General features: G+C 52.8%; 2 protein-coding genes across 7 annotated transcripts; one reads left to right on the top strand and one right to left on the bottom strand.

The window, feature by feature from the left end:
- Positions 1-129: 129 nt before the first annotated feature.
- Positions 130-2,209, bottom strand: TMEM208 (transmembrane protein 208). 2 transcript variants are annotated; one of them, XM_049622878.1, is made up of 6 exons: positions 2,121-2,209; positions 1,393-1,488; positions 874-933; positions 659-795; positions 409-511; positions 130-309 (listed from the first exon to the last, which is right to left on the bottom strand). In XM_049622878.1, the coding sequence occupies exons 1-6, from the start codon at positions 2,124-2,126 to the stop codon at positions 172-174; spliced, it is 540 nt and encodes a 179-aa protein (XP_049478835.1). In that variant the 5' UTR covers positions 2,127-2,209; the 3' UTR covers positions 130-171. The 2 variants fall into 2 exon arrangements, with proteins under 2 accessions (XP_049478835.1, XP_049478836.1); XM_049622879.1 differs by having other exon boundaries at positions 409-493.
- Positions 2,210-2,262: 53 nt separating this feature from the next.
- On the top strand, positions 2,263-17,129 carry LOC125916575 (F-box/LRR-repeat protein 2-like). Of its 5 annotated transcripts, XM_049622856.1 has the most exons (8): positions 2,263-2,372; positions 5,478-5,579; positions 13,376-14,368; positions 15,459-15,674; positions 15,756-15,953; positions 16,154-16,371; positions 16,461-16,635; positions 16,775-17,129. In XM_049622856.1, exons 1-7 carry the CDS (start codon positions 2,349-2,351, stop codon positions 16,627-16,629), a joined length of 1,920 nt encoding a protein of 639 aa, XP_049478813.1. In that variant the 5' UTR covers positions 2,263-2,348; the 3' UTR covers positions 16,630-16,635; positions 16,775-17,129. The 5 variants fall into 5 exon arrangements, with proteins under 5 accessions (XP_049478813.1, XP_049478815.1, XP_049478812.1 ...); XM_049622858.1 differs by having other exon boundaries at positions 15,813-15,953; positions 16,461-17,129; XM_049622855.1 differs by having other exon boundaries at positions 16,461-17,129.
- The last annotated feature ends 1,196 nt before the right edge of the window (positions 17,130-18,325 follow it).

The following is an 18,325-nucleotide window of genomic DNA, read 5'->3' as shown; positions in this document are numbered from 1 at the left end:
CCAAACGACTGGCTCTTCCTGTCTCGCCTCATTATCACCCACACAGCCATTAGCCACATTCTGAGCCATTTATTCAACAATCCTATACCTTAGACTGCTTTTGGGCCCTGGACGAGGCCCTCCTTGCTCCTGGCATGGGGGCCGTGCAGCCTGTGGCCACAATGCCAGTGGTTATAACCGCTTCATCTGCCGCCGCTCCTGTCGGCGTTGCCGTTTCTCATTGTGCTCTGGTGCTGGGGTGCCACTGTCTGCTGTGAACCAAGGGCCCAACACATTCACCCACAGAAGGTACAGGGCCCGGCCCGGAGCCTAGGACAGAAAAGTTAACTTGAAGCCTGGTGCAAGAAATGAAAGAATAGAAAGTTTAGATGCCCCATTCACTTCTTGGGAGCCCTACAACCCACGCACCAGAAGCCAGAAGGACCAGATGTAGAGGGAGAAGCAGCTGAGCACTTGCACGATGGCTGTCAGTAGAATCACATCCTTAAGGTGCCTGTGAATAGAAAGGAGGCTGCAAGGGCCAAAAACAGGAGATGGGCCCCAGTTCATCTCCCTTCTACCCTTTCAAGTTGTGGGCAATTGTGGGTCTTGGGCTATCTGGGCCCCAAAACCCCAGCCCTGGGGCCGCTCACCTGGGCTGGCAGCGGGGGACACTCACTCTGCCATGCCCTGTTCCATGTTGAGGTCCATTCCACCATCCATCAGGGCCCCATCCTCAGAAAAGGCTGCTCGTGCCATTGAGCTCATAGAGTGGTAGCTGGCCCCATATACTGCCAGGCTAAAGCCCAGGGCCATCTGCAGAATAAGAATGGTATCAAAGGCCAGCCACTAACCCTACACACTCACCCACTCCCCAGGAAAGGGGACACTTACCCAGGCCCAAAATGAGGCAGATGAGTAGAAGAACACCAAGGTCACAAGACAGTAAATGGCCTGTAAGCAGATACATGGTCAGGCTGGAATCAAAACCTACCCTAAACCACGGGTCTCCCTCGACTCTGACCAAAAGTTAGGCCAGGCTGTGGAAAGAGACAAGTTGTTTCTCATAGGGTTGTGGGGTAAAGGGGTCTGTTTCCCGTGTCCTGAGTACCCCGGCTCCCCTCTGATGTGTCAGTCCAGGAAAGAAGGCCATGTGTATTTGGGATCAGAAGAATGGGCTCAAGTTCATCTGAGACTCAAACCCTCATTTGTTTTTTTTGGTTTTGTTTTGTTTTGACTACTCAGCACTTTCTTTGTGCCAGGGCCCATTCTCCTTTCTTTAATTGTAGTTTTCTTCTGGAAAACTACACATGGCTGTCACATACCACCCCCTCACTCACTCACTCACACACACCCAGAAATGAGGACAATGGGACCTTGGGTGGGCACAGAAGAAAGGAGGAAGGCACTTACATTTGCCCCCAGTATGATCCGCAAATAGAACTTCAGAGTCTCTCTGTTCTCTTCAAATATCTGCTTCTTCCCTCTCGTGCCCACTTTGCCCTTGGGCTGCAGAGGGATGGTAAGATGCTGTCAGAGCCCTCCTCAGCCAGGGTCCTCCTCACCCTGCCCACCACTCTGATTAGCTACAGAATTACTCCTGCACCTAACCCAGATCCCCATGGTGCTCAATCTAGCACAATCCTAGGGATGTACACCCCTCCTCCATTCCATCCTGGTTAGAGCTGACACCATCTGTGCTGCACCCCTTAGCTACGATCACCTCTTGCTCACCCTGGAAAATTCCAACACTAGGCTGGTATGTTCTGGTTCCCCTGGTAAGGTCCAGCTTTGGGCTGACAACCCCTTCATGGGGGACTCCTGAGGGGCGCTGAATGGTGCGCCCTTCCGGCCTTTGCTGGAGTAGTCCAGATCTTGGCTGACGCCCAACCCCTTTCAGGCCCCTAAGATCTCCGGCCAGGTCTGGGACAGCGTGGTACTGACGCTCACTCCCCTCCCGGACCACTTCTCCCATGGTCGTGCGCGGCTCCATTCCTCCCGCTAGCTCTAGTACGGTAGGGCCACCTCACGGCGCCCCCCTCTGGCTGACCCGCTTCCCTTGATGTCCTTCCTCTGTTTTCAGTCTCCCGACCCCGGGAAGGTTCGGCCATTGCGAACCCCGCCCTACCCGCCCTCCTTACCGCCATGGCGCGACGCAAACACCCAGCAAGGAAAACAAGGCAGAGAGACCGAAACCGTGGTCAAAAGGTACCACATCGGCAGCACAGGCACTTCCGGTGCAGACCCAAATCGTCACAACTGTGACGGAAGTGGGGGATCCACTTCCTTCTCAAGACCCTCCCCCCGAAAGTCGGTAAGACTACATTTCCCAGAAAGGCTTGCACGGGGGCGGTGGCGGCTGGGATGTGATGGCGGAGTCGCTGCCCCAGGAGGTGAGAGGAGTCCGCCCTCAGACTTAGCTTGGGACAGGCTCCGCCCTCGGGGTCCCGGGCTGTGGGGAGGGGCTGTCAGACAGCTCGCCCGGCTCTGCCCGCCTGGCTGAAACGACCCGCCGGGGAGATCCCAGGATCTGCTGGCTATGGGTAACGGCCCCGCCTTTGGGCCACCCTATCACCTTAGCTTGGGGGAACCATTCTCTCCACCCCCATCGGCCCCACGATTTGGTTGCCTTGTCACCTCAACCAGGGCAGGGTCTCAGCCTACCCACCTCTCTAGAGATGGCCGCCCCTTCCCCCTCAGTTCTGGAAGATGTCCGTTTCATACAATCGTCCCCGAAGGGTAACCGGCCTTATCCTCGTTGGTCTCTTTGGGGTGATCACTTCATTCCCTTTGCCCCTCCCCCTGGCGGTGGGAAGCAGACTGCCCCCTTCAATCAATTCCAGGCACAGTCGCTGAATTACTTCACCGAAGACAGGCCTGCTCCCCACTCCCTAGGCCCCTAGTGATGGCTGCCCCTACCTCCTTCACCCCACGGGATGTTTGCGCCTTTTCCTTAGCCTGGAGCAAGAGCACTCTGTCGCCATTGGCCAGAGACAGATAACAGGTTTTGTTGCCAGTGGTCTCCTGGGATGGTCTCTCCATCCCTTTTGCCTTGAGAGTTGGCAGCCCCCTCCTGCTGTCCGTGAGAGGCAAGTCACCCTTTACTCATTGGCCCTGGAACGGTGCTCCTTCTCCTTAGCAAAAATAAGACAGCTCCCACTCCGCTGACTCCCCTGCCATGGCATCCTTTATCTCCTGGGCTCCAGAGGATGTTTGTTCCATCTCCATAGATCCTAGGAATGACCAGTTTTATCTCTAGTAGCCCCTTAGGATGGGGTTCATGGGATGGCCTCTTCATCCTTATCACTGCCTCTTCTTCCCTCTAGAAAAGCTACCCCCTTCTCAGTTCAAAGAATCATGCTCCCTCCCCTCAGAGAGGACAGGTGTACTGCCCTCTCCCTTTGCTTTTTGGGTTGGTTGCTGAGCCCCAGAAGACAGGATGGCCACTGTCTTAACTTGGCTCAGATAGGCTTCCCTGCCTTCCCCTGGGATTGGGGGCTTAGTCAGTCCCAATCTCATCAGTGTTCTCTTCCCCATGCCTAGCCTTCCTGGCCTAGAAGGCTGTTCTCCCCAGTCCCCAGTACTTCTCTCAGGTAAAGTGATCCCTTCCCTTAGCAAACCTTTGGTGAAAATAGAGGTAGAGGGCTTTGGTGAAAATAGAGATATAGGACTGTCCATCTTTAGTTCAATCCAGTAAGTATTGGCTGAGTACCTTCTGGTGCTAGGAATCAAAGAAAGGAAGAAGAGATTAGAATGCACTGGTGAGGTCAAGGTTAAGGAAGGGCATTCCAGGAAAGAGACCCACATAGGCAAAAAGTAATAGGCATGCTATGTTTATAGGACAGTGGGGAGACTGAACTGGGGAAGCTCTGGGATTAGGGATCCAGTCAGGCATAGGGCCTGGCAGTGCTGACCCAAGAGTGGAGATTTTGTCCTCAGGGCATTAGGGTACCCTGCAGGTTTTCATCAGGGATATCCTAAGACTGAATGCTGGGGTTTTTTTTAGGAAAGTTAACCTTGTTGCAGTGTGCAGAATGACTAGCAAGGATGAGCCTGGAGGCAGGTGGGAGATTGTAGAAGCGCCCCACGTCTGGGGCTGCTGAGGTTCTAAAGTTTCAGTGGTAAAAATATTAGTAGCAGCAATCCAGCAACCATTTATGGAACATTTACTAGTTGTCAAGCACATTATATCTATTAAATATATGTACATATACCTGTGTATATGTGTATGGTATGGAAACTGAAGCTGAGAGAGGTCAATTACCTTGCCTGAGGCCACATAAGTCACAGAGCTCAGAAGCAGTAGAGTGGGGATTTGAATGAGTCTAAGTTAGCCTGGCCTAAAGCTTGTGCTGTACACCTGTATCTGACAGCAAGGGACAGAAGAGCAGGAAGAGTTCAAAGTATCAGGATCTTCAGGTGAGATGCACTGTTGGCATTGAAGTTCAGATACTGGAAAGTTGGGAATAAGAGATGCTTTAGACTGAGAATATGAATTTTGGTTGAGATAAAGGTGATAGTAAAACATTTAGATGAAGGATCCTGTGGACAATTGGCAACACTGGACCAGCACATGAATGATGAGACAATAGGGGGATATTGAATTGTTGGTTGTTCCTGTAGAGGTAACTGTTGAAGCCATGCAACAAATTTATTATCCTCGGAAGTAAACCTCAGATTGAAAGACATAGGTCTGAACCCTGGGTTCCACAGAAGAATCCAGAAACAGGGCAATTGGAGTGGTGAGTGGAACCCTGGAAAACACAGTGTCACAATAGTCCAGGAGAGAAGATTCCAGAAGAAAAGAATAGTTAATATTAGATCATTCCTGGCCTCACAGGCGACTCCATTCCCAGTCCCTTATAGGGCCTCCAGCCTCACAGAGCATGTGTGGAGTGACGGCCTGAGCACCTGGGCTGGGTCCTGCTGGGATCATAGCTTAACAGCCAGCTGAGAAAGCGAGTTGGCAGTGGAGAAGATGGGGAAAGAGGGAAGACCCAGAGCCTGACCTGTGATGGCAGGTGGATGGGGTGTGGCTTCTGAAGATCAGAGGAAGAGACCTGACTTGCTGTGTCTGAGGTCCTATGCCAGACCCTTTACTATGTTACTTGATGCTCACCATAACCCATTTAGATCTCACTACATTTGCCATTTTACAGATGAGAAAAACAAGACTCAGAGAGGTCAGGTGATAGATAAGCAATTGAACTAGGTTTATCTAGTCCCAGTGCCCAGGCTCTTTTTACCACACTGAGTGGGAAGTTTGCTTTTTATCAATCAGTACAAACCTGCATCCAGGCGGGGCTCAGGAATGGTTTGTTCACAGGAAAGATCCTTAGAGGCTGGAGAGGGGAAGTGAAGACCCCATGAAGCTTAGGATTAAAGATGAACTAGAAGCCAGTATTCCAGTCCCCTCAGACCTACTATTCTACCAGGTGGAGAAGGTTCCAAAGGCCCCCAGTTCTTACAGTTTCCAATGTCCTGTCTTTTTCCCTCAGATGCTCACATATATTCTGAGCTTCCTGACTCTGTCAGATCAGAAAGAGGCCTCCCTCGTGAGTCGGGCTTGGTACTGTGCAGCCCAGAATGCTCTTCGGGAGGTAAGGTGGCCACCCTCATCTGGCCCATTCTCAGTTGTCTGTCACTTCAGTTTGCTTGTGGCCCTGCTCATACATCATCCATCCATCCATCCATCCATCCATCCATGCACACTTGTTCACACATATGTTACATTCATACATACTTGGCTCTGGGTACAGTGCTGGGACTTTACAGATGAATAAGACATAGTCCCCTGCCCAGAGGAGCTCATAGTCCAGTGAAGGAGAAAGACAAGTACGTTAGTGATCGTGATGTCGTGTGTTGGGTGCTATGACATTGGAATGAAGGGTGCAACAAGAACAGGAAGAAGGGCATCCAAAGGAGAGCAGCAGCATCAGGGAAAGTTTCCTCATGGAATAGGATAAGGGTGAAGGTTGGTCTTCCATACTGGTAACAGCACAGGTGAAGGCGCCAAGGTGTGAAATAGTTCTGGAAATGACCACACAAGTTCCATGTGACTAGAACTTAGATAGAAGTGGTGGGAGATGAAGCTAAAGAGAGGTCAGGCTGCAAACTGGCACTATTGCTGGGGTTCCATCCTGATTACCATCACGGAGCCTTTAAAGGAATGTTAAGGCAGGGGAGTGACAAGGTGTGATGTGTCTTAGATCTCTGCAGTGCAGAGTGGACTGGAGAGGGTGAGTCGGGGGGTGGGGAGACAGCCCAGCTCAGAAGTGCGTGCAGACATCTGTGACAGTTTGAAAGGCAAGCAGTGAAAGCTCCTTGTTTGTTTTAACTTTGACTTCTTTGAATATTCCTGAGGTTGAACAGTTTTCTCATTAGCTGACCATTTCTATTTCCTTCTCTTGTCTATTCATGTTCTTTATCCATTTAATCATTAGCATCGTAGTATTTTCCTTATCCATTTGTATGAACCTTTTATATATTAAAGAGATTAATCTTTTACATATTCATTGAAATATATTCCTAACATATTTGCCTTTGAATTTGATTTGTAGGTATGTGCTTATTTATGAGATACAGAGGTTAAATTTCTATGTTGTGGATCCTGAACATCTTTTGTTTTCTTGCTTTTTAAATTTGGAGACCCCTTGCCTCCTCAGTGATTTGATGTCCCTCATATTTCTCTCCTTTTTTTTATTAGACTCTATTTTTTAGAGAGGTTTTAGGTTCACAACACAATTTTTTCTTCTATTTTATGGTTTTAGTTTCTATAGTAATTTTTTTAATTGGCGAAATTTCTTTTGATTTATGCTGTCAGATAAGAAACTAAACTAATTAGTTTTCAAATAGCCCTCATACCATTTATATATAATCTTCCCCTTCCTTTCTGGGTTGGACTTCTCCTCTGTCACACATTAAATGTGTGTATACACAGAGGGTCTGTTGTCATGTAATCTATCCTGTATCATTGAGCTTAGTTAGTGTGTAAAGATAGTTGGACTTGTGGAAAATTGAAGTATGAGACATCTAGATGGTGAGATGCAGTTGGTTGTTGAATTTCTGAATGAGGAGTTCAAGAGAAGTGTCTCAGTAATAAATACAGAGTTGGGTATCATTACAGAATGGGTAGAGGTTGAAACATGGATCTAAGTAACTTGCCCCAGGGAGCACATGACGATCCATAGGAAGAGCAGGCCACAGAATCCCGAGGGGGAGTACACCAGTCTAAGGGCATGGTATGGAGGAGGCACCAGTGAGGCATAGAGGAGATTACAGTGAGAAGAGCGGGCAGAAGTCATAAATGGAGAGCATTTACAGTGTTGAGTGGATGACTAACAGTGTCATATCCCGTGAAGAGTCGAGAAAATAAAGAGCAGATAGTGTCTGTGATGTCCAATGTCCAGAGAGGTCCCCAGTGACTTCAGCAACACTTGGCATCTGGAGGAAAAGCCAGGTGTGTGGAGGAATGAATGAGATAAGAAGGACAGTGTAGACAGTTGACCTCCTTTGCAAGAAATTTCCCCATGAAAGGAAGGAAATAAATGGGGCAATAATGAGAGGTTGAGGGGACTTGACAAAAGGATTTTCATTGGGAGAAATCTCAAATGTGTTCTTATGCTGTGGAGAGTAATAAAGGAGGGGCGAATGTGAATGAATGAAGAAGAGAGGTGAGAAATGGTCCGATGCCACCTGAGGTGATACAGGCCTGGTCTTCGATAGGGTGGGGAGGATGTCGCTTCTGCTCAGGAAGTGGCAGTGTGGAGCAGTTTGCTGAGGAAGCTCCTCTGAAGCTAGTGGCCTCTTTGCTGGGTGAATCTGGGGGCCACATTGTCATAGGAAAGTAAAAAGAGAGGTAGAGGCAGGGGCCTCAGCACAAAGGCTTGGAATCTTCCAGGGCAGAAGGAAGTGGGAGAGTTACCAGAGCTGCTCAGAGAGCCCTCACTCACTCAGATACTGATGCTGCCTGTCTGTGCCTAGCCCTATGCTGGGCCCTGGGGCTGCAGGGCTGGGGGAGGCACAGCACTTGTCAGTTGGTAGCAAGCACAAGCCAAAGGAGTGGGTAGGTAGTAGTAGTGCTGCATTTGGAGTCTTGTGTGGGACACAGGGGATCAGAGAAGATTCAGAAAAGACTTCATGGAGAAGGGCGTGCCTGGGATGGGGCTAGAGAGGGGAATAAATATTTGCCAAATAGACAAATAGGAGTAGGTGAGAGGTGAGACAACCCTCACACCCATCACTACAACCAAACAGAAAAAGCAGCCAAGTGGAGGCATGGCACCATGAGGCACCAATAGAAGTGCCATTCCCAGAGCCAGGGCTGGGGGCGGGAGGGAGGGGGAGCGGGGGCAGGTGTGGGAAAGCTGGGCCCAAAGAAGTAGGCAGGGCTCCAGTGATGGCAGAGAAGCTCAGCCTCCATCGCATGGAGCAGAGAACCTTCAAGGGGTCTGAAGAGCATGGTCAATTTGCCTTTTGTAAGGATCACCTGGTGACAGTACCAAGGCTAGAATGGAGCCAGAAAGACTGAGGGCCAGGACCTTCAAAAGGGGACAACTGCTGTAATGTATTTCTGAGAGACAATACAGGAACCTGATCTAGGGCACAAGCTATGAGGCAGGAACAGAGGGACATGCATGCTACAGTGTGTCAGAGAGATGAGATGGAAGGGACTTTGGTCACCATGAATGTGGAGTGTGAGAGAAGGGTCTAGAATGGCTCCCAGATCTCTGACTTGGGTGACTTGGTAGAGGGCACTAAGAGTTAAGAAAAAGGGGCATCAGTGGGGGATAAGACAGTGAATTCAGACGTGGTCGTGTTACACCTGTGTATCTGGCGAGTTCCATCGGGTAACTAATTCCCAGGGTCCGCAGATAAAATCGTTGGACTGGGATGAAGTGCAGTCTGCCAGGGCGCACAGGGAGGACAGCAGAGAGTGTGTGCATGTACGTGTGTGTGTGTGTGTGGTGGGGTGGAACATACCATGAGGAACTCACTCTCTCTCTTCTTTGGTGACCCCAAAAGAGGCTGATGGGAAATAGGCTAGACAGTAGGAGGAGAGCCAAGCAGGCAGAGCCACAGAGCCCCCAGTGGGACATAGCATGGAGGAAACTGGCCATCCACAGCAGGTGGCATGGCAGAAAGGACACTTGTAGGAGGTCTGAGAGGAGCCCCCAGTTGTTGATGACCTTGCTGGATGGGAGGGGTAAGTGGGTGAGGCAAGGGGTAAAAAGGCGGCTAGCTCAGGTATAGGTGTGCCCACATGCTTCCAAGAGACCTGACGTCAGAGGAAAGGGGAGAAGCAGGAGTAATGAGGAGAGGGAGGCAGGATCAAGGGAGGCCTTTTTTGTGACTCTGGGGTATTTGTAAACTGAGGAAGGAGCAGTGGACTGCGGGTTACTATGGAAGAAGGTGGGGCAGGCCCAGTAGGCCCAGAGAAGGGGATTAGGAGCAAGAGAGGGAAGGAGATTAGGATGGGTCCTGACAACTGGTGAATATGAACAGGGCAAAGGGAGGGCCTTCCCACCTGATGGCTTTGGCTTCTCTCTGAAACACAACAGGTCATCTCTGGGAAGGTTGGAGTGAGGGGAGGGTGGTGCACTTGTGTCAGGGGCTGGAGAGAATGGTGGGCATGGAGAGAAACCTTGAGAGGGATGAAAAGAGAGCCAGAAGGTGGGGAGGAGGTGGCAGTGGGGGAGGCAAGAGGGGAGACTGTGGCTCCCACAGGCAGAATTCTGTACTCCCAGCATAGACCCAGAGGAGGCAGCGGTCTCATAGTCCCTGGCAGGGCTGGGGGCAAGAAGAATGGGCACGGCAGCATGACAGGCAGGGCCACAGGACCCCAAGGGGAAGTAATCAGGGCAGAGGTTCTTTGAGTCCAGCAAATAAGGAGAGGGCAGGAGAAGAAAAGTGGGCAGTCAGGAAGGAATAGATTCGAATAGGATAAGGGAGTGAGGAGAAAGAGGCCAGGGCAGAGTTTGAGATCGTAGAATCCACCATCTCAGCACTGGGGCTCCTCCAGCTAACTGTGAGGCCTAGATGGGATGCTGACAAAGACCTGTTTGGTGGCTCTGCAAAACTCAGCCCCACCCGGGCTGGGAGCACTGGAGGGCCAGGCCACAGGTACATGGCATCTAGGGTTCTGCTGACATCCCACCACAACCATGTCCCAGAGAGCAATTTTCAGAATTCATTGTCAGGAACCATCTTCCAGGGCTCACTTGTGGGCAGGTTGATAAGGAAGCAGCGCCCCCTGCTAGTATGTGCTACCAAAGATACTGGTTCACCAAAGCATGACTGGGGTTCATGCCTCACCAGGCCAAGCTAGGATGCTGGATTGATGACTTGTCATTCTCCCTGACCTACCCCCGCTTAATCCCAGTTTTTCTCAAATAAGAAGGTAGACAAAGGCCGTGCCCCCCTGCCCTCCCCCCAACACGGGATCTGCCCATTCCGGTGAGAGCCTGGTTGCCTGCCACTGGGTTGGTCTCTGTGAAGAACTCAGGACAGCTCAGCTTCTGCCCCCCACTGCCTTCTCTTGCTTGGGGTGTTTATAAAGGCCTCCCGGAGCCTCTGGAAATGACCCCCAAGGTCTAGCTCCTCTCTATAGACCAAAGCCCCTGGGTGCCAGAGCATACACTTTCTTCTGGAGAACAGCATGCTGTTTGGGATCCCTATGCCAGCAGATGGGAGAGCCATTTCTCTATCAGATGGGTTTCCAATCTTGCCCACAAGCCTGCAGTTTCAGCTCAGGGCTTCATTAGGTACAATGAAGTCTTGGCCTCTCACAGTCAAGGGGTATGTGCCCCTTTTAGCAGATTTAGGGCATTTTCCAAATGACTTGGCATTTACTGTTAAGATGCCAGCATTGTGAAAAAAGGACATGGGGCTTAGTTGGCTCCTTTGTGGATGAGGCAGCTGGAACTAGAGCAGATATGCTTGCAGTCCTCCTTTGGACCTCTAGAAGCATCTTCCTAGGGCCTAGGAAGGGTACCTTCCTACACTGGGGCTAAAGACCAGAATCCAGGAGACTGCTTCTTCTGTCTGTTGCTCTGCTCCCCACAAATGAAAAATATCACTAAAAGGCTGCTCCTGGGCACCTGCGCTTTGAGTCTAAGGCAGACCACCTGGGTGATGGCTTAGAGGCTGCCCCCACACCACCAAGAAAAACAGTGGGGAGCAAGGAGGCGGTCTTAAATCTCAACACACACACACACACACACACACACACACACACACACACACCTCTCCCAGTAGCTGCTAAGACCTGCTTTACATCAGGTCCTGTGCCTTTATTTGATGGGTTTTATTGCCACCAACCAACCCTGGACTTGGACTCTAGGCTGACTACCATTGCCCCCCCTCAGCTGTTCATCTACCTGTTCATAGGGAGGTTGTGGGAGAGGGAAGAACAGGAGAACATTCCTGGCTGCCAAGGCTCAGGAAGCAAGAGAAACAAGGACTACGGCGGGCCCCTGGGGGTGGGGGGGTGGGGGCACAGGATGGGAAGGTGGAGGTAGTACTGCCTCAGCAGCCAGCCCTGCTCTGCGCTTGGCAGCCACAGCATACTCTTCATCATCAGACTGCTTCCTCTGTCAGGCAGGGCTTTCAAATGGCTGGAGGTCTGCTTTACCATTCTTTTCTAGAACCTTTTCTCCCTGCTCTTTTCATCATTTTGTATCACCTTCCCCACCCAGTGGGATCTTCCCACTCTCCTTAAATCTTAGAGAGGAACGCAGGCCCTTGGGGTTCCCACTACTCCACTGTCTCCCAGTGTCCATGAGAGGGGGCTGTGGGAAGTGATCCTCTGGCCCACAATCCCTACATTCCTGGAATGGGATCTGGACAGGGAGCCCAGTTTGACCCCTGATTCCCGTGGAAGTAGTCAGGAGCCGGCCCCCATTTCTTCCCTTCCCTTCCTTTTAGGCTCCATGCCCAAAGTGGGGCTTGAACTCATGACCCTGAGATCCAGAGTCACATGCTCTGCCGATTGAGCCAGCCAGGTGCCCCAGGCCCCCATTTCTCACCACACACTCCTTCCCATGATGACAGCCATAGGTATCTGTTTCTCTCTGTGACAGAAGCCAGCCTAGTTTCTCTACCCGGGAATGAGTTTCATGTGTCTTCCTGGGAGAATCCTATAATAAGTGTCTTGTAGGAGTGTGTATTATGTGTCATTTCTACCTTTCTGACTTCCCTTTGATGATGTTCTGTGGGGTAGAAGTGGGAAACATCGTTTGTTCTTGCAGTAACTTACAGGACAGGTTTTTTAGAGAGCTTGCTTTCTTGCATTGGGATCACGTTGATGGATTAAAGCAAGAGCTTTTGAGTACTGCTTGCCTGCACCCTGGGCATCCATCAAAGGTAGAAAAAACCTCCCCCATACCTGTTCCTCACAGACCTGTCCCAACTTCCCTTTGGCACAAAATCAGGGAAGTTTCTGTGAAAACTGGGACTCCCCAAATGTCTACGCAAGCCAGCCTGTTCTCCTGACTTAACCCTGAGCTCGCCTCTGAGCTCCACCCCACACCAGCCATGGACTCTCCACTCTCCCCTGTTCCTCCACAGCAGGGCCAGCCCCACTTTCTTGGCACCACAAGATTCATTCTCTTAGCTTCTGCCCACAGAAATAGGAGACTTCTCCTTCCTTACCTGGACAAAGAAGATGGACACTCCAGAGATGAACCCCAGGGATCTCAAGCACATCTTGAACTCTGGAGCCTGCAGGGCCCACACATGTTGGTGCATACACACACATATGCACACATGTATGCACACATTTTTGCTTACACACAAAACCCATTTTTGCAAACATTCATGTGGCTGAGATACTGAAGCCACCAGGGGACCAAGGCCTCACTGCCTGCCCTAGACCTCTGGCACCCAGGCCACCCAGGGCGTGGTGGTGACAGTTGCTTTGCTTCTTACTGCCTTCGGCTGTTCTGAGGGCTATTTATATGCTCTTGAGAAAGCGAAGGAGGCTGGTTGCTTAGCTAATGCTGAGCTCTGACTCTCTGGAGTAGGAGCTGAGTCTGTGGGTCTCAGGGCCACCTTCTGAAAGGCCCAAAGTTTGGGATCTATCATACTTCCTCCTTCTGCCTCCTGGGGGCTTCACTGGCTCTCCTCTAGGCCACCCCCAGCACCCTGTGCCCAGCATGCCAATGCCCCACCCCTCTGTAGGCATCCAGTCCCATCCATCACTAACCTTCCTGCCCTCCCCTCAAGTCATCCCCTTTGAGCCCCAGAGTGACTTGTCCCCTTCGACCACACATGACACCACACAGCACAGCGGTCTCCATTGTGACAGGGTCCTTCCCTGATCTCTGGCTTCAGAGACCTGATGGCCAACCCTCTCTGAAGCCAGAGGGCTAACCCCAGTCCTATTGCTGCCCCTTAGACCAATGTGCAGTACAACATCCCTGTGTCCTCTGCCTCCCTCCCGGCCATCAAGAGCCTGGGCCTCAGGGGCGTCACCTGCGTCAGCCTGACCAACCTGGATGACTCACCAGCTTCGCATGAGGTGCTGGAGTGTGTTGCCTACCACTTGGGCCCGCATCTGCAGAGCTTGTGCCTCAGTGGGGGCAGCCCCTCGGAGGCCGCCTTTGTGGCCCTGATCCTAGGCTGCCCAGCCCTGCGTATCCTTGACCTCAGTGGCTGCAACAGCCTCTTCACATCGGGCATGCTACTAGCTCAGCCCGAGACGGCACAGCGTGTCCAGCAGGTGTTGAGTGGCCTCTGTGAGCTCAACTTGGCTGGCCTGTGGGACCTGACCGACCTCAGCTTCAACCGGCTCAGCAGCTGTGCCCCCAGCTTGGAGCGCCTCTCCTTGGCCTACTGTCACCTCACCTTTGAATTAGGCCCAGCCTGGGGCTCCCTTGGCCCCCAAGACTCCTCCCCCTCCCAACTCTCCTTCCACAACCTGCTGCGGTTCGTGAAGGAAAGGGCTAGTAGGCTGCATGCCCTGGACCTGAGTGGCACTGGCTTGCTCCCTGAGGCCCTGCAGGCCCTGGGTCAGGTGGCCGGGCTGCAGCTGCAGGAACTGAGCCTGCATGGCTGCCAGGACCTCTCCACAGAGGCTGTGGCTGCCCTTTGCTGCCTGCAATCGGGCCTGATCTCCCTGGACCTCGGCGGCTGCTCAGGACTGGCTGACGGGGCACTCGTGGCCATAAGCCGGGGCCTGGGACACTTGCAGCGCCTCAGCCTGAGGAAGTTGCAGCGGCTGACAGACGCAGGATGTACGGCCCTGGGGGGCCTGCAGGAGCTGCAGAGCTTGGACCTGGCAGAGTGCTGCCTGGTGAGTGGGTGGGGCCTGGCTCAGGCCCTGGGTTCAGGGCACAGAGCTCCAGCCCCACTGGCCTCCCTCAGCCTGGCCTACTGCGCCTCACTCAAGGTGAGCACACCATCTCCTTCCTTCCTCTCCAGGGCTGTGGCTGGGGGAGTTGCACATGTGGCAGCAGGGAGGAACTGCCCAATGTTTATGTCCAAGGAACAGTAGTGAGAACAGAACTTAGGACACAAGGGGAAAGGAGCCTGGACAGACAGTGCTGCTGCCAGCACTCCCCCGCTCAGCCCCTACCGTGTGCCTGCATGTAGGGAGGTCCAGGACACCAGGCTGGCCCAGCCCACAAGGTGGCACACACCTCGTATGCAAAGTGCTCGGTGACCCGGGCAGTCTGGGTAGGGGTACTGAGTGCAGGTGTTCGTTCTGGAGGCAGGTTACACAGGGAGGTTGCTCAGGCAGGGCCTGACAGAGGTAATATGATGTGTCACAGGGTCATTTCTTGGCTGCAGCCAGTTCATTAGGACTCAGCCCTGTCCCTCTGGGTGGCATCCCTAACTTGGCAGTATCAGTCTCTCCCTCTTTAGTGAATCATTCCTTCAAACTGTCAATGTACCCAGGGCATTCCAACCTGAACACCGTCTCCTTTCCCCCACAAGTGCTTCTCTTGCCCTGCCCCACTCTGTCTTCCTGTTACCGCCATGTGTCTCTTTATCAGCTCTCCCACTTATCTCTGCATCTCTTTACAAACCAGCTTCCTCTACTCTGCCCTTAGCTCCTGCTTCTGGCAGGTGGCAGCCCTACCCCCACAGTGACCTCAGAGTTCTGCTTCACATTCTAGAGGGAGCATACCTGACTGGCTCAGCTAGGGTCAGATGTCCAATGAGAGTCCAATAAGCTGTGGTCAGAGGGCTGCCTCAGCCCACACCTTCAGGAGGGGCCTGGAGTACAGGCAGGGCAGATACTTTAGAAACTTCCACCTGCATCCTTGGTGCCCCAGACAATCTAGGCCTTTGTCCTCCAGCAAACTCCTCCTGGTGTCCCTACCTTTCACCAACACAGGGACATTGTTGCTTCCCTCTATGGACCCACTGGTAGCTCTCTGTTGCCTGTGGGGCTGGAATCTTGAGTAGAACCTGCATAGGGACCCTTGTGGAAGTCACCTGCTCATTGCTCTCTCCCTTCTCCACTTCCCTCCTAGGATGCCTCAGTGCTCTCCCTGATCTCAGTGCTGAGCCCAAGCCTCAGGGTGCTAGACTTATCTTCCTGTGTGGCCCTCACCAACAGGACCCTGCAGGCCATCTGTGCCTACCTAACCCACCTCTCAGTCCTGCGCCTGGCCTGGTGCAAGGAGCTCCGAGACTGGGGACTTCTGGGGCTGGGGGAACCAAATGAAGAGCCTACACAGGAGCCCCAGGTGCAGGTCATGGAAGGCAGGGGCGGTCCCTGGATTCAGCTACCCACCCCCACCCCCTGCCCCTCCTGAATGTCTCTCTAGGACCATTTGAGGGCCAAACTCAGGAGGAACCTGAGAAGCAGGAGCCTCTTCCCACAGCTACATCAAGAGTTGGAGCATCAGGCCTCAGGCCCCAAGGAGCCTCCCCAGCCACAGGGCCCTTCCCTACTCATGCTGCGGGCCTTGCAGGAGTTGGACCTCACAGCCTGCAGCAAGCTAACTGATGCCAGTTTGGCCAAGGTGTGGGATTGGGACTGGAGGTGTGGATAGGCTGATGATCCTGGCACTAGAGCCAGGCCCAGGCCAACCCACTCTTTGCTTGGAAGAAGTTCCATTCTCTTTGGCTTCTGCTACCTCTGGCTGGGGGTGGGGGAACCTGGAAGAGCCCTGGGCTCCAGTGCCCTATCATACCCTCCCACTCCTCACCCCCATCCTTGCAGGTGCTCCGGTTCCCCCAGCTGAGGCAACTGTCACTGAGCCTGTTGCCAGCACTCACAGACAAGGGTTTGGTGGCTGTGGCCAAGGGCTGCCCCAGCCTGGAGGACTTGGTGCTGAGTCACTGCAGCCTCCTCAGCGATGAGGGCTGGGCCCAGGCAGCCAGCTCCTGGCCGAGGCTGCGGCACCTCAACCTATCCAGCTGCAGTCAGCTCACAGAGCAGTGAGTTGTCTGATGATACCACAAGTCAGTACAGGGGCTGGGCTGGGTCCCCCTGCCAGGTCAGGCACTCACTGGAGGCCTCCCCACAGAACTCTGGATACCATTGGGCAGGCGTGCAAGCAGCTCCGGATGTTAGATGTGTCCATGTGCCCTGGTATCAGCATGGCTGCCATCAGGCACTTCCAAGCCCAACTGCCCCAGGTGGCCTGCATCCAGTCCCGCTTCGTGGGAGGGGCTGACCTGACCTTGACGCTCTAGGGCCAGGTCAGTAACCAACCCTTTGGCTCAGCCTCCATTGCCCTGAGTCCCCAGCCCTGGCCTCTTGACCTGGAGTTTGACCGAGTGCCTCCTACCCTCCTACCCTCCTCTGCCGCATACCCCAAGCTACAAACTCCTTTTCTAGGACTGGGGATAGAACTAATCCAGGGCAGCACAAGGGGTTTCCTGCTCCAGTCTGCCCTACAGCCCAGCAAGCGCCTCTTCCAGCTATAGGCTGCTGCCACAGGCCCATAGAAATGCCAGCTCCTGCTCTCCTGACCAGGCCTAGGTCCGGAGGCCAGGCCCACAGGTGGGATGCATCTGATGTTGGGGAGGAGCCGACCTTGTGCTGCTTGCCCTGCCCACTTCTCACACCTAAGGCCTATGCCTCACCTTGTTCCCTATAAGGAGCTCTCCCAGCCCTTACCAGCACGGAGTTTTAGCAGCCAAGCCACAGACTTTGTTGTAAACTCAAACAAGATTAAAAATTCCAGATCTTACCTCCTTGTCTGAAGTTCTCAGGCTAAAGGGCTCCCTCCTCTCCCTACCTCAGTTGAAGCAGCCCAGCCTAGCCCAGGGACAACGTAGACAAAACACTAGAGGCACATAGACAATTTCTTCCTTACACCTGACCCAAAGCACCACAGGCACCACCAGCAAGTCCTAACTTCTTCCCCAACATGGTTGGAGACTAGAAGCTTTGAGGCCTCCCCCAGCATGAGCCTCCAAGCATGTCTTGCAGGAAAGGCACATCCCAGACAGACCCGAGGAGCACAATGATTAAGGATGCAGTGGTCTTCAGAAAGAAAAAAAGAGAGAGGACAGGATCTCTGACTTGGAAGGGTCATTAGAGGGCATCTAGTCCAACCTCCTAAACAGTGCCAGTGACTTCTCAACAGCAGCTCTGAGAAGCCACTTGGCCTTTCATGTGTCCACCCACACTTTGTCCATCTATCCATCAGTTCTAGGAACAGCTAGCATGGCTGCCTGAGTGCCTGCAGCACTGTACTTTATGTGGGGATTCAGAGGTGCCAAAGCTTTCCCAGCACCCCGGTCATTTGGGGAGGCAAATTAGCCAACAGACAGGGACAGTCCAGTGTGCACGGCATGCATAAATAGAGAAGCACCTGGAACTGGGAGCCCAGGGGAGCAATGAACATACCCTGGGAGATCAAGGAAAGACTCAAGGCAGTGAAAAGCGAGCAGAAGGGAAGGAAGAGGGCAATCAGAAAGGACCAGGGAAATGCACAGTGCAGGCCAGAGCTGGCACTGGGGAGGAAAGGGCGGGTCTCAGAGGATGCAGGGAGGATGCCAGCTTGGATCAAGCACAGAGAACTCTGCAAGCCACAGGCCTTTTATTAGATGGCATAAACCACGTGTCTGCAACCCATCTTAGCTCAACTCTGCTCAGTTGGGAAACTGTGACCATCATCCCGTGGACAACAGGGAGGCACTGAAAAATACAGGTTGGGGGTAGCGTGCATGTGAGTGTATAATCAGATCTTCATGTTTGAGAAAGACCTGGGGTATTGAGGACCAGAGGAGCAAGGCAGGAAGTCAGGAGATTCTTGCCAAGATGTTGGTGGCCTGGACAAAGAAGTGGAGACATTGGGGAGGAGGAACTGATGCTATTAGAAGGCTTAACTGCATCTGGGATCCTGACCTCAATTTCCATTTTGAACTCAATAGCAAGTTG

The sequence above is a fragment of the Panthera uncia genome (assembly GCF_023721935.1).
Source record: "Panthera uncia isolate 11264 chromosome E2 unlocalized genomic scaffold, Puncia_PCG_1.0 HiC_scaffold_20, whole genome shotgun sequence".
Lineage (NCBI taxonomy): Eukaryota > Metazoa > Chordata > Mammalia > Carnivora > Felidae > Panthera > Panthera uncia.
This window is presented reverse-complemented; position numbering and strand designations above follow the sequence as displayed.